The sequence below is a fragment of the Solanum tuberosum genome, unplaced genomic scaffold (genome assembly GCF_000226075.1).
Source record: "Solanum tuberosum cultivar DM 1-3 516 R44 unplaced genomic scaffold, SolTub_3.0 scf00135, whole genome shotgun sequence".
In the NCBI taxonomy this organism is placed as follows: domain Eukaryota; kingdom Viridiplantae; phylum Streptophyta; class Magnoliopsida; order Solanales; family Solanaceae; genus Solanum; species Solanum tuberosum.
Window position 1 is genome coordinate 1,502,421 of NW_006239059.1, and position 16,149 is coordinate 1,518,569.

Below are 16,149 nucleotides of genomic sequence, written 5' to 3' on the forward strand. Positions count from 1 at the left end.
ATTTTCATTATTATTCAAAATTTATTATTATATAACAATAAAAAAAATATAATTTTATGTGACGATCAATCTAATGTAATTACGTTGTTGCCTTACTTTTTTCATTTTGCTTTTACTTATTATTTAATAACTTTATTTTTCAATTTCACCCACTTCTTATAATTATAATAACTCCACCATACCATACCCAATGAAACCTCTTGATTCCATAATTTTAATATTATGATATTTAATATGTCTTGGTATGCTCTTTTTTTTTTCTTTTCATATTTGATATTTATATTTAAAAACTATTAAAAATCTCATGCAAAATATATAATTACATATATAATACTGACACTTATATAATTTATATAAACTAATATAAGTACATTAACACTAATTGTTAGATGTTGAATCTCTGAGTACTTTATCTTGATTTTTTTTTTTTAATTTTATGTAATTAATTAACGAAGGAAATTGCTTGTACTTTCTTTTGAATATCTCTACATGTTTAAAATGTTAACATAATATAATTAAAATGTTTCTTAAAAAGTCAGAGTCATAATTTCTAGTGCATAATTATATGTAAATGGAAGTAAAACAAGTTATAATTATCAATTACAATACAACAAAATACTGAAACCGAACTTAAGAATATCAAACCATACCAAATTTAATTTGATATTGAAATAATATAATATTTTTATAAACTAAAAATTAAAATTATCTTATAAAATTTTCAATATAATACCATGCAAAAACCTAATACCCTACCTTTTTTTAGTAATATTATTAGCTTGTTCTTGATCATTATATTCATTATATTAATGTTCTCTTAGTTTCATATTAGATGGGTACTTTTTACTTTGCATAGTAATTAAGATCAATTTTACTGTTTTTCTCTTTGATCAAATCAAAGCACATAAAACTAAGTTAGAAAAAGAATACATAAAGTATAGATATAGCTAATATTGAGAATTGTTTACCTTACAAATGTCATATTAATTGTAGAGATAAAACAAGAAAAGTTTAATTAACTATATCTTGTTTTAGTAAATGATCAAGTAATATGAGATAATTATTTTTAATAAAATGTCCATTTAATATGGACGGAGAGAGTACAATACAATGTAATTATGATATATAGTAAATTGATATGTAAAAACCATCTCATTATAACCTGTTCACGTAAACCAGTTTCAAACAAGTTTTGGATCATAACTTGTTCACATAAACCAATTTCAAAACAAGTAAATGGCCCTGACAAAGTATCTCTACAATCTAGAGATCTGGTTTCATGGTTAAAACTAGATTCAAATTCAACACCGAACAAAATTGATTAAATAAATTAAGTTTTTATTTGATTTTGATTTTGGTTTAATTTAAGTTTTAATAAATCAATAATATTTATTTTGTTTGATTTTATTGAAAACAAGTAGAATAAAAAATTGAAACAAATTAATATAATGTATTAATTTTATAAATAATTATAAATACTTCATATATTTTTTGATAAAATTTTATTTATCTCTAAAATGAACTTACACCTTAAACCCATTCATTAAAAGAAACAAACTATGACATTTATCTATATATATTTTTATCAACTTTATTCACTTGATTAAAGCTTATAGATATTAAGAAATTCTCCATATTCCAAAAAAGACTATAATCACTACAATAAAAGGTTAATAACGGATTATAAGTTGAAAATTTCTTCTGGTTGTTGAAAAAATATATATATCATTATGTTCTTAAAAACCAGCCAAACACGCTATCAACACCTACTATTAAATATTGGTATTATTATAAAAGTAAGTTCAGCCACTCTTGACACAATTTTTTTTGACAAAAATATGCCCAGCTAAAACATAAAACAACTTCAACAATCAATGCTAAATTTCAAAGTTTTGATAAGGGAAATCCGAACACACTGTTAAGAGTTTGAAGGTCTCTTGCAAGTGAAAATCTGGCATTGTATACTGGAGTTCAAAACTCTTATCGTGAAACGCCAACACACACTGTTGAAATCCCCACCTCCATTTTCTAAAGAGAAAACTACAGTCCAGAATTTTTGATTCATCTGGAGTGTTAGATAGTGTATTTTAAAATACATACATATACTTAAATTTATACACCATATATAAACAAGTGTATATGTAAAATAAATATATTTGATAGTACCCTATATATCCCTTTTGAAAAAATATATTCTAGTGCAGCTTTTATAACGAGGCTTATTCAAACTCCTGGACAAAACAAATTGAACTCTGAAGTCCTCGAGTTCAAAAGATGTTCGAGAGCGAACAAAACCTTTTCACATGATACCTCTTTTGAACTCCAAATCACAATCATGAAGAGTGACAACGTAAATATTTCTCTATCTCACTAATAATACCTATTTCAAACTCTATCATGAAAATTTATAGAGTTCAAATTCCATAAATTGTTCATGAAAATTTAAAAACCAACCACTTATCAAAATTTACTAGCCATCCACCTAATTTTATCAAGTATTCGATAGCCTACACAACGAATGAGAGCCCATTGCTTTCTCTTTTTGGGGTATGGGATTACGAGGGTTTTGTGGGGGTGTCTTTGTCCTTAATAATTTTTATTTTTTTATGGCGAAGATAAACAAAACTGTGCCATTAAATCGTTGGGGGAGGTGTCCCCAAGAAGCAATTGGAGTGGCTTGTAGAGCTATCAATATAGGTATATGCTCAGTCCATCAGTAGAAATTTAAGGAGTTAGCTTGGACTGACCTATTATTTTGGTAAAAGCCAGAAAAGGTTAAGCTCAATGCACCACAACGTGGATTACACGCCACGTCGTGGCAGGCTAGTCCACTGTTTTAAGAAAAATATTTATTTTTTATTTAAATTTTAATCTTAAAATGTTAAGATAAATATCTACAAGATGAAGATGTTACTATACAAGTTTCTTGAGTACAACTATATAAGAAAATGATAGTGAACATAAAATCTATGTGAAACAAAATAACTTTTAACATAATATATACTTACTTAAACCAAGTAGAGACATTAATAAAGCAAACTAAACAATTAAAGAATAACAATATAATAAATTGAAATATTAACTTGTAATATTTACATATGATGATTTAAGTAAACGTAGAGTTTGAGTTATTCTTGTTATTTACTTATTTTTACTGTTCTACTTTATTTATTTTTTACTTAACCCATAAGCCGGCCTAACCAGCTTGCTCAAGCTCCACTAACCAGTAAACTTATTCAGATTAGGCTAAAAAGCTTTGTTCTTAAATTATTTTCAATAATCTTAGCCCAATCTTATTAAATTGCGAGTTGGATCGATCCGGTGTACAAACTTACCCCGTATCAACAACTCTAGTGGCTTGAAATCAAGCAAAGCTCAGATACTCTTGAGCAAGCTTGGACTAATCGATCTGTATGTCTAAGCTCCTGATGTATGAGAGTTAAATACCACAAATTTTTACCCTGATTAAGTAATAAATTCCAGCCAGAGAATATACTTGAATACATTAATTGTATTAAAAACACATGTAACATATTTACTTAATTGATTATTGTAAACATGGGATGCATGATTAAGTTTTCCCCCAAAGATTAGTTGGTTACAGTTGCCTCTTCCTCCCACTAATATGGTCTCAACCTACCTAACAATAACTCAATAACTCTCTTTGAAACACTAACAACAAATGTACTTGTATGTGGTACACTGCACAAGCAACGTACGTGGATGACATTGATAGCACGACAATAAAGTCTCACAGGACATGTGCATGCATGCAACAAACACAGTTACTTAGATATCCGTAAAAATTAAGATCATCTTTTTTTTTAATGATTGAGGAATTTGTGCCAACTTCTTCACCACTCGATTAATTCTACATAATATTTGCCACCTCCCATCCGTAACAAGTATCAGATAACTCTATCCAGTAAAATTGAAACAAATAAAACCTAGTAGTTTTTTTATCTCCACTAAATTTTAAATCTAAGACCTCAAAATTTTCAATCACATGGCCACGCCTTAGTGAAAATTAGGGAGATTTGTGTCAGACAACATGCATGCAGTATTGTCGGACCAGTGAGATATCACGACTTCGAAAAAGTCTCAAGTTGATATGAATTTAACATTTCTTTCTGAGCTTTAATTCCTAACAATCTGACCCTTTATTTTACCTATTGTTATTATAAACGCATTTCATGAATTGTATCTTAATACAGGTCATAACCACCATTTCTGGTAACTATTTACTTAATTTTGATGTTCTACTTTATTATTTATTTATTTGGCCCACAAACTAGTCCAACCCACATTGCTCAAGCCCTCAAACCAGCAAACGTACTTAGGTCTAGGCTAAAAAGCTTTGTTCTTAAATATTTCAATAATTTTAGCTCAACCCTATGAAAATCACAAGTTAGATCGAGCTAGCCCAAAAAACCTAGCTCGTTTCAACAGCTCTAGTGGCTTGGAATCAAGCAAAGCTCAGGTACTCTTGAGCAAGCCTGGAATAATCTATCTGTATATCTAAGCTCCTGAAGTATGAGAGATAAATACCACAAATAAGTCCCGCCCTTCCTGAATCATGCACCATATGTCACATATCGTATCAAAAAGAGACATTAGGAGAAACACACGTCACACTCAATATTACATCAAAATTATATTTCTTTACCCTGATTAAGTAATAAATTCTAGTGTGAATATACTTGAATACATTAAATGTATTAAAAGCACATGTTGTTTACTTAATTAACTAGGGTAAAGATGTGGTTAAGTTTTTCCCCAAACATTAGTTGGTCACAGTTGCCTCTTCGTCCTACTTAATATGGTCTCAACCTAAATACTGACAGCAAATGTACTTGTATGTGTACACCGTACAAGCAACTACGTGGATGACATAGATAGCACGACAATAATGTCTCACAGACCGCGTCCATGCATGCAAGAACCCACAGTTTCTTAGATATCCGTAAAAATTCGGGAGACATGCTTTTCATGACAATTTTCACATACCTTGACTAATTAATTCTACAGGATATTTGTCACCTTTGTATCAAGTAATTGTCTATCAAAACTAAAGACAAGACAGATAAAAGGAATCACCTAATGTTTTTCATCTCTGCTAAATTTTGAACCTACAATCTCAGAATTTTCAATCACTTTATTGACTACTAGGCCAAAAAGTTAAAGAGATTTGTGTCAAACGACATGCATGTAGTATTGTCGGGGAACTGAGATATCATGACTTTGAGTAAGGGCTTACGTTGATATGAATTTAATATTTCTTTTACTTTCAGATATATATGTTAAGTTGTGATGGGGTGATGGCTTAAACTAAAAAAAAAAAGATAAATATGTTGTGAGCTTTAATTCGTAACAATCTAACCCTTTATCTTAGCTTAAAACGCTCAATTTCATGCACTGTATCTTCATACAGGTCATATCCACCATTTAGAACTTATTTTGGTGACTTTGGTTGGAACCGGAGGAGTTCAGAGAAGTTTCTGAAACACCATCTTGCCATTTTGGAAGGTTAAAGAATAAATTAGCAAACGGTTGATTCAATGCAGGTAAAGGTGGTCCCTTTGGACGGTCTGTTACAACACAAATGCCACTAGTACTTTTAGATGATTGATCATGTGTATTGTCAGTGCACAAATTTGGAAGTGAGTATTTTCAGTAAGTCCTTACAAGTACTTCGTTGGGGATAGTATGACATTTACATGGAAGGTTTTAAAAATCTAAGACACTTGTGCACCGAGTTGTCCGGGATAGTGAAATCATGAAAGGTTCTATATATCTGAGATACTTTGTGCATCGCATTGTCCTTGGATAGTGAAATCATGCAATGTTCTATAAATCTGAGATACTTTGTGCATCGAGTTTCCCTTGGGTAGTGAAAGGTTCTACAAATCTCAAATATTTTGTGCACCAAATTGCCCTTGGATAGTGAAATTATGGAAGGTGAAACACACCTGAAATACTTTGTGCACAAGTTGCCCTTGGGTAGTGAAATCATGGAAGGTTCTACAAACCTGAGATACTTTGTGCATCAAGTTACCCTTTCCCTTTGATAGTGAAATCATTAAAGGTTCTACAAGCACTTATGCATCTCTACATCTCACGAACATATCGCAAGATAACTTTATTGTAATTTATGTCATCATACTATTTTAGTTTATTTTTAAGAGTATCTTGGTAATTATCATTTTATGCATGTGTTGATCGATCTAGTTGGCTGCTAGACGGATGTGATAGGCTTTCCAAATTAAGTGAATAGGACTTAATTGCAGTAAGCATTAGAAAGCCTATTCTAGATCCATGTTAGAGAACATACCTCAAATCAGCTTCCATACCTGTGTCCAAAACGATGGTTGGGCAGCATATAAAATGATCCAAAATACTATTTGTAACCAGATGGCTTCTGGTTAAAACCTTTGTCTAGCAGCCAGACCTCACACTAAAGAAGTGAAGAGGATTACAGTTACGTAAATGAACAGGGTTAGTCATGATGTACTTTCCAAAAGCCGGTTACTCTACAGATATGTATCAACAAAGCCAACCATTCTACAGATCTGTACCAACAAAGCAAACAGATTGCAAATTAGATCCTAAAATACCTATGTATTTTATAAGTTGCAGAGATCTACATATTTCCATCGTCTATTGGGATATAAAAGACCATATACCAATACTACAACAATGCCAAGCTGATACAAGGTACATATTCAAAAGGAAACAGGAAGCTGATTGTTCACCTACACTGATGTATGTGCAACTTCAGTTACAAGTTCACATTCATCACTCTCAATGATCTCTCTTTCGCTTGTGATGATAACCATCTCTGCAATCTTCATAAGAGCCGCTTTTCTTGTTGTCACGAACCTCATCGGTGGAGAGTCTTGCATGGTGCCTGGAGTTCTTTGCATCATGCCCAAAACTCCTCCTCTCTTTGGATCGTGCCATCTGATGCACAGGTGTAGTAGGTTCTAGTGCAGAACTTGGGATATGCTTATGATGAGAGTCTCTTTCATGACGCTTTCTTGAGTCCCGAAAATGGTGCTGATGAATTTCTCTCCTATGCCTATCAGAACTACTAGGAAAACCATCATTAGACCTGTCAGAGTGACGAGTCACCTTGTCTCTACTAGCAGATGAGGAATGATGACTTTTCTCCCTTCTTTTCTCAACATTGAGCTGCTTTCTGTGTGTTTTGCGAGCAAAGCGATCCTCAGAACAATTTGTACCTGGTTCCCTCTCCTTGTGGAACTTTCCTGTTGCTTCTCGATTGTCCTTTGGGAAATGCTCCTTAAAGTTAGACTCAGCTTGACAATATTGCCCACTGTACAAGGGTAGTTTTAATTAAAATCATAGTTTAATCAGAAATACATGAAAAAGAAAGTAACTAAAAGAAAACTATACAAGGATGAGAAGGTGGAGGCAGGATACAGGCAAAAGAAAAATGACAAGTACTGAAATAAAAAACTCACTGATGTTGTGTTCTAAATTCTCAACTTATTCCAGAGAAGGACAAAGGAAATAGCAAAGTTTTTCAAAGGAAAGCGTGAATAATTATCTGGCATACAATATGTTGTGCCAAAAATATTGAGGGGCACAGGGAAAGCACTAGAATACTTGGACAGATATTAATGTGGTAAAGGAGAACCTTGTAATATACTTTGAAGGAAAAGAAATGCACCTTTTTACTTCAGCTGGAAAGCAATCAAGAGTAAAAATGTATTGTGGTTTAGACACAAGGACAGATGTCAATGAATTTAATATCCTATAACACTCAAATGTGGAGTTAAGTTTGTTAAGGATCAAAACCCGACTTCGGAAAAAGTAGCAATTTTTTAAAATCATATATTTACCCGTTGTCAAACCTGCTGTAACTCAAAGTGTGGCGTCTGACAAGAAGACAAATCAATAATTGGAGCCATAATCAGCAAAAACAAGGCAGATACTTAAGAGCAACGAAAGGAGAGAGATATTGACTTTTATAGATATTTCATGTTAATCTTGAATTCAGCAATTGCATAAAACAATTTACACATAAAAGTACTAAGAGACAAGACGTTCACGAAATATATTTGGTCAGATGATCCCATTGTTGCTTGCACTATGTTCAGATGATCCCATTGTTTCTTGCACTCAGTGTTTGAGTGCTCAGACAAAGGAAAAGGATGCATGCTAACATGAATCGGCAACTACTTACGAATGTGATAATTCAGAATTTGAGACGATAGAAAAGGAGAGGCCGGAGGGACTAATTTAACCATTTAGCTAAAGATGACAAACTGCATCACATCCACTCCAAATAATGCATTACGTCAAGCTAACATCCAAAAGCAATCAATGCGAGATAAGATTTGGAAGACTATTTCCTGTTTTAGATATTGCAAGAACAAATAAACCCGTGTCGATTGCATTCTACTATTGATTTATATAGCTAAAATTACCTTCCCATATTTTCATTCTGAATTCTCCTGTTATCTTCAGCAAGCTGGGCGCCCATGTACTCATATTGGTTCAATGGGAGATCATCTCTGTTTCCAGCTGGAAGTGCCATACCATCCATTCTCATGATTTCTCTGCGAGAAGTTTCCAAGGTCGCAAATTCATTTGCATCAATTTGAATTTTACATGATAAAGGACACTCATCTATAGATAAACGGCGTCGAGAAATCATTGAGCTACAAAGGCTAATCAAACGAAGAACTGACTTACCCACGTAGAGGCATGCCAGCATGCATAGATGGCATATAAGGAGGAACATAAGCAGGTGCCGGGGGAACCATACCAGCATTAAATGAAGCATTTCCAGCATTATCATACATATTTGCGAATGGCTGTGGTGTGGAATACGTATTGTTATTCCAGTAAGGTGATGAATAGGCTGGAAATCCTCCTGTAAGCATGAGGTTTCCTGATTCAAGCACAGCCAAAGCAAAAACATTACACATAACGCTCTGCCTACAAAGTGAATTAACCAAACAAAAGGTCTACCTGTTTGAAGCATTGGATTTGGATTGGAAGCAAGAGCACAGACTCTGTTGACATGGTCAGGAGAACCATACACGTAACAATTAGGGTCCTAAGAACCAAAAACCACCGTCAGTTTATGCCTATAGGTCCAACACCACAACATGACTAAGTAAATACTTATCATTTTTCTTTCCCACTCAGTATTAATGATCGTATATCTTTCTGTTGCGATCTATCTTGGTATCACTGATCACATAGACCAAAAATTGTTGTATAACTCCAACATAGCCAGGATAAGAAGGTAATGCTTTTTTTTAAAAAAAAAAAATTCATTAAGCTAAAAAACATAAGTTAAAGTTATCCAGCCAAAGAGGGGTTCTTTAAAGAAAGACAAACTAAAGGGAGAATTATAAATGTGATTATGTGAAAATCTGAATTGAGGAAAGATGTGTGATGTTTACTCTAAACCAAACAAAGGATCTTACACACTTAGGGTGAAGTTCATAAGAATGCAGACATATAAAGGTATAGCTCATCTCAAAGTCCCAAGATATGGACATGATAATGAACGCCTTAGTACTACTGCAAATGTTTCTGATGATTCATCACATAATTTACACTTCAAGGCATCTCAATGTCCTGCGCCTTTAGAGTTATAATATATTTGAATGCATGTACATGCACAGTAAATAATTTGTTCATGTTTGTAAAATGTCAAGCCCAAGCAATAAATGTGCATCCAACTATTTTCAAAATCACCAACGGTGCATCATTTATCAGAGTCAAATATTGCAATAAATGACACAATTTAGGAGCATATTCTCACTCATTTAGGAATTTTCAATAGCATATTTCTTACCTAAAACGAAGTGTTCTTCACATATAAAAGAAAGATCAGATTTTCGAGAAAGAACATTTCCTTCTCATATTTTCTTATCCTCACTTTTGTATAATAAACATTGCTTACACCCATATAGAGATATTTAGCTTGAATATACCCCTGACAGAAGGGTAATTTAGCCTGGATTCCAGGTTGCATGTCAGGGGTTACCCTAAAAAACAATAAAATGGTACTAAGCATGCTGACAAAAGTGGTACCGTACCTCCATAATACCAGCAGGCGGAAAATTCATGTTCCCACCTGCATCAAGACATGATTTCTGGTCAGTAATAAAAGATCTGTTATTAATGAGCAAAAACCAGAATTAAGCTATCAAAAGTTCATGATATTAATTCATAATGCCAGTGGCACATGTAAAGAGCCAGTTAAAGCAGTAAATCCTACCTCTTGTGTCACAGCACAGGCCTGTATTCTTCTTGATGGAAGAATCTGCAATCAAATAGTCAGTGAGTAACTACAGCAAAACCACTATATAAACAAAGAATAACCCAGTAGACAAAGCAAATATGAGGAGTGCAAAAAGTAATACAAATCTCAACCTTTTAGCAAGCAGTGATATAGCTTGTTTTAGTCAAGAGAAAATCAATTTGAACAGTATTTAGTTCATTTTTACATTTTTTTGTCACAACATAACAGGTAAGGACAAAAACCTAAAACATCCAATGCTCTAGAACATGGCAAAAAAGTTACTGAACATAACTAGATAAAAGAATAGATAATGGGTTCAATCAAATTTAGATTCAAATCTATGTAAGATACCGATTGCAAAAGAAAATCAAATATCTTGAGTAATGATTACAAACCAAAGTTAATTTTGGTTACAAATGCAGAAGAAATAGCTAGGAAAAATGGTCAGTTATGAGCTAATACCTTCATCTTGATCATGGGAATGAAGCAAATTAAGAGGCTTGCTTTCAGCCTCAAAATATTCTGGGTCATCATGCATACTTGGAAAATTCCAATGATTAGCATATTGACCTCTTCCTCCATCTATTTGTTGCATTATCTTGGACAACACTTTTTTCCCAACAGGTGGGTCTACCATAACTTGATTGGATCCTTTTCCAGTAGCTGAGGGTGAATGAGGCATCTCTGGTTCCCGTTGCGCAACAGTTACAGCACAACAAATATCCTTCACCTGATTGCCAGATTCACCATCTGCACCGAGAAACAAGTCAGTCACACCTCATTCACTACCAGTCTCTATTCAAGATTCACAATTCTCATGTAGCAATCATTTTCACCTGGAACATGTCTGCGTAAAGCATTTTCTGACTCAGTTGCAAGAAAATGCTCAATTGTTTGCCTGAGAGATATATTTGGTAGCAGATCTTCCACTCTACATCTGCTAGAAGAGCATTTTGGGCACTTCGCCTTTTCTAGAAGAACCAGACGAATGCCTGCAGATACATTCATCCAGAAAAAGTAGAAGTATATTCTCAATGCTCAAATCATTATTATCCAAGAACACAATATGCTCAAAAAGAGATTTGGTAAGTAATGACAAATGCAAAGAGTGAATACAATACTCATGAAACATGCATTTCAGAAGAAACAAATGCATAATGGAAGCAAGCACAGATGAATAGACAAAATTGCTCAATAATGTATATACTACTCACATTTCTCACAAAAACTGTGCTGGCAGCAAGGTATCATCACAGCATCCTTAGAGAAGATATTACACAGAGGGCATTTCAGTTCGTCCGGTAAAACATTATTGCGAAAAGCTGGAAAGTTGGAGCGTATCACCCTTCAACCATAAGACAACAAACATCAGCATGCTTATGGGCTAAAAGGAATGACTAAAATAGAAGATAGATAATGCAATACTTGTGCAATGTCCGCGCATCAGGAGTTTTTAGTTCAGGTAACTTTGTTGGGATCTTGCTATGGTTAGAACCTGAGATAAACATTCATGATTCAACCATTTTTTTTCAAATGAGAAGAAAAAAGACAAAACAAGACACCTTCCAAGAGATACACGACAATAAGACCAACCTCTTTGGATTGCCTGATTTAAGCCTCTTGAATCAAGATTTTGATACTGAAACCTGGATGTATCAAGGAGAATCACATTAGTCACACCAACCGTGTATTCATGCAAACATTATTTAGCATGATCCCATTGACAAGATTAGGATGTCCAGGTGCCACCCTCAGAGTAGGATGCTCTCTTACAACTAATATTTGTACACATTTTCTATACTGGAGAAATTGTTTGGGGTGCAATAAAATCTAACTTACTTACCAAAAGAGAAGGTTAAGAATCTTGAATGAGCCATTACCTAATATGTAAAACGCTTATGGAATATGAAGCTGTAACTTGTTGTGTCTAAAATAAAACTTAAGGAGGTATGGTTCTGTAGGTTTTACACCAATACTCTTTAACATTTTACTAGAAATGTTAGTTTTACGACATCAAGTTTGAATCCGAACCAACTCTTTTTTTGGGTTCAAACAATAAGGGAAATTCAAATGTATCGAACAGTACAGCTACCAAGAAAAGATTCATAAGAATTATACTTTTTTTTCCTGAAACTTGAGTCATGCAGAAATCGCTAATCAGACACTATATAGAAAGACAATGATTAGGATCACCAAATATAGTGCCTCAATCACTATTTTACCATTTTCATAAGTGTAAAGCACAATCTGCGTTTACTAGAGAATAGTGAATCATGGTATATATTATACATTCTATGTAGGCTTTTGAGTTTGTTTCATGTTAAGAATATTTTTCAGAAATAGTACTAGGAAGAATATACTTTGGAATAATTTCAGGGTCATACGTCAATAAAGTGGGCAAGAGTGTTTTAGGAAGAAAACACTTTGGAATAATTTCAGGGTCATATATCAATAAAGTGGGCAAGAGTGTTTTGTTTTTGTAAGTCAAAATTTTCATCAAGAAACACTAACTGGTATCAAAAGTTTGTATATGTTGGTCATAAGACTTGACTCGAGTCATACATAGGTATCTATGAAGTTTAGAGGAAGAAAAGTCGTAAACTAATCTCTTTTTACTTTTTTTCACCTAACTTATAAAAGAGGAACACACAAAACTATATATGCCAAATATTGAGGAGCAAAGGGTTCCTCTTTGGCATGCCTGGGGCTTCAATTAAACTGCTCACATTCCCTATCCTCTCCAATGTTCAAATGGCCTACGGGACAAACATTCAGCTTATACAAGCTGCCTAAGATAAAAATACAATATTCTATTTGGTCACTCAGCTTGATTAACCCAGAATAAATCATATCTTTCGGGATCTTGAAGTATTGGTAAAATTATCATTCTGCTGCTGGAAACAAGAAAAAAACATAAATTTAACAAAGTGTATATACTTGTAGGAAATTCTTAAGAGTGTGCAATGTAACACATTGATTTAACAAGCTACCATTCTTCTTCCTTTTCAGTTCAACATTATTTAATTATAAAGCATAAGTAATCCACTGACTAGCACTTACTTATTCAGTGTGGCTAAAATAGTACACAGAAGCATATATGTGAAGCATTAGTTTTCCAAGCTGCTTCTATTTAATTCTTTCTAATACATTTTCCTGGTGGTGAATTAGGGGGGTGGCTAATCTTTAGTAATGTTACTAAATGAACCAGAGGTATACTCTTTTGCTGAAGAGAAACTTACTCCAAATTATTAAAGAGAAAGTCAGAAATAATATACCTTGGACCTGAGAGGTACTCTTTCTCAAAGTCCCAGTAGTTCTGCTGATCAAATCCCTCAGCCAGCGGAAAAAAGTCAGCCCCAAAGTCATGAAACTCATTGACTTGCGCATCCTGTAACATATGCAGTATATTAGACAACTCGTGCACAATAAATTTTGGGTTTCTAAGTGACTATCTACAAAGGAAAAAAGTAACAGATACCATGAGTGTGGCAAGTAAAAATGGTAACCACACTTACCACCTGATTCATACGATCAACATCTTTCAACCCTAAATCCTTCATGGTACCAATTGGTGGCCTGTTACCGTGCCAAATCATATGAGAGACTTCAGAAAGCAGAAACAAACTTAAATGACAGATCATTATTAAAGCACCTCAGTATCTAGACAAATACATTGTTCCGCGAAGCATAAGAATCATGACTGACACCATAGTGCTCCAACTAAAATAATTAACAATAAATGTCATGATAACAATACAAAGCCCATCCAATATTAAACATCAATTTTCTTTTATACAGTTCACAAGCTAATTTAATCTCATACAATACATCCAAGTTAGTCATTGCATTGAAAACCTCACAACACACTTTTACAGCAAAAAATGAGAGAATTTAAGTTATAAAAGGAATTCAATCGACCTAATACCTAATAAGACATATAGTAGTAAAAGTTCTCAAAAGGATTTTGCATTTGCAAATAGTAAGAACTCACTTAACAGTTGAGGGAGTCGTTCCAGCAGGAACTCTCCTGATAATTACACTTGACCCACTCGCAATCTGAATACTTTCTTCATTATATACTGCAACCACAAGCACAAGAAATGTAGATCGAAATCAGACTTTGTGTAAATCCCAGTGGATTGTAAGATACAAAACACACACATGAAAACACATAAATAGAAATGCAGATATATCTTTTACTCTAATCAGCATATAAAAATTATAACGTCACTAAATTTCAGGAAACTTCTTTCTCTATCTCTATATATAGATATATATCAACCTATCTATCTCAATCAATCAATCAAACAATCTACACATAGATACACACATTAAAAATACATTTCAACACTAAAATAAAAATGTATGAACATATACACACTACCTATACATAGATATATATAGCTGTGAATTAATAAAAAAAAGTTCAGAAACATATATGTATATCCACACAGACACTTACACATGTGTAGGTTCACCAGAAGCAACCGGTGTGCATAAAAATGGTAGGAGAAACAAAAACAGAAGGAAAAAAAAATTGACTGACCTTCTCCGGAGAGGGCATCGGAGAAAATGAGATCGAAATCCTGCCCAATGTTGAGCTTTTTCAGGCGGGCGATCTTCAACATCAGTTCTCCTAAAGATATAGAGGTCCGGCCATCTATATCAACAGAATCGAAGTTTAAACAGCTTCTGAATTTGAAGCGAATCGACATTTTTTCTGTGAACCAAACCAGCCCCAATTCAATCGATTGTAAAATCCTATCTGTATATATATGTGTAGAGAGAGAGAGCGATTGATTCGAGGGAAGGAAGAGGGCTAAAATGAGTAACGGAAGTTGAAAACACAAAATACACAAATCAGCCCCTTTTATATGAGTCCTGAAAAAAGAGAAGAGGGGTCACGTGTTACCGGCATGTTTATTACGTGTATTCAAGTATTAAGACAAATGGAACAACAAAAGCATGCATCCACACTGTTTAAACGGTGCCGTTTGGGTTAAAACCCAAAATAGTATATTGTAGGCTTATACTCTCTGGTTTTTCTATAAAAGATTTATTATATTTACTCAAGGAGCCCCTCAACTTGTACAAATATATTTTCATCCTAATTGTAAGTTGTAACGGTTTGACCGATGATTTTTGACTAAAAATATAAAAGGAAAATTGCATTAATGAACAGCTAAAAACATTAAAATTAAAATACCACTTTAATTTTTTTCTTTAAGAAGTTGATATCTATATTAACTTTCTTGTACTAAATTTCAATGATCAATTTATGAGTGAAATGAAATTTTTTCTAATTGTAACTGTTGAATTTTAACTAAGGATTTAAAGGTAAAATACATTAATTAAAACATGAAAATAGTAAAATTTTAATACCACAATAAAAATAAGAAAAATTGCAGAAATCCCACCTTTTAGTTTACTTATTACCATTATCCCCTGTAAATTTTACAAATCTCCAAAATTCCTCATTTTCGCGCATCAGATTAGTGTATTTCGCGCATCAAATTAGTGTATCTCACGCATCAGATAGTGTATCATGTATAAAATGTACATCATATTAGTGTATCTCGCGCATCAGATAGTGTATCATGTATAAAATGTACATCATATTAGTGTATCTCGCGCATCAGATAGTGTATCATGTATAAAATGTACATCATATTAGTGTATCTCGCGCATCAGATAGTGTATCATGTATAAAATGTACATCATATTAGTGTATCTCGCGCATCAGATAGTGTATCATGTATAAAATGTACATCATATTAGTGTATCTCGCGCATCAGATAGTGTATCATGTATAAAATGTACATCATATTAGTGTATCTCGCGCATCAGATAGTGTATCATGT

At 33.3% G+C, this 16,149-nt stretch overlaps 1 protein-coding gene across 2 annotated transcripts; it reads right to left on the reverse strand.

The window, feature by feature from the left end:
* Nucleotides 1-1,738: 1,738 nt before the first annotated feature.
* Nucleotides 1,739-15,111, reverse strand: LOC102580976 (E3 ubiquitin-protein ligase RBBP6-like). Of its 2 annotated transcripts, none has more exons than XM_006351561.2 (16): nt 14,835-15,111; nt 14,280-14,367; nt 13,804-13,864; nt 13,564-13,676; nt 11,882-11,934; nt 11,714-11,783; nt 11,503-11,633; nt 11,125-11,280; nt 10,751-11,038; nt 10,265-10,309; nt 10,083-10,120; nt 9,001-9,088; nt 8,722-8,920; nt 8,454-8,585; nt 6,757-7,336; nt 1,739-6,569 (listed from the first exon to the last, which is right to left on the reverse strand). In XM_006351561.2, exons 1-15 carry the CDS (start codon nt 15,001-15,003, stop codon nt 6,802-6,804), a joined length of 2,166 nt encoding a protein of 721 aa, XP_006351623.1. In that variant the 5' UTR covers nt 15,004-15,111; the 3' UTR covers nt 1,739-6,569; nt 6,757-6,801. The 2 variants fall into 2 exon arrangements, with proteins under 2 accessions (XP_006351623.1, XP_006351624.1); XM_006351562.2 differs by having other exon boundaries at nt 6,753-7,336.
* Between the last annotated feature and the right edge of the window lie 1,038 nt (nt 15,112-16,149).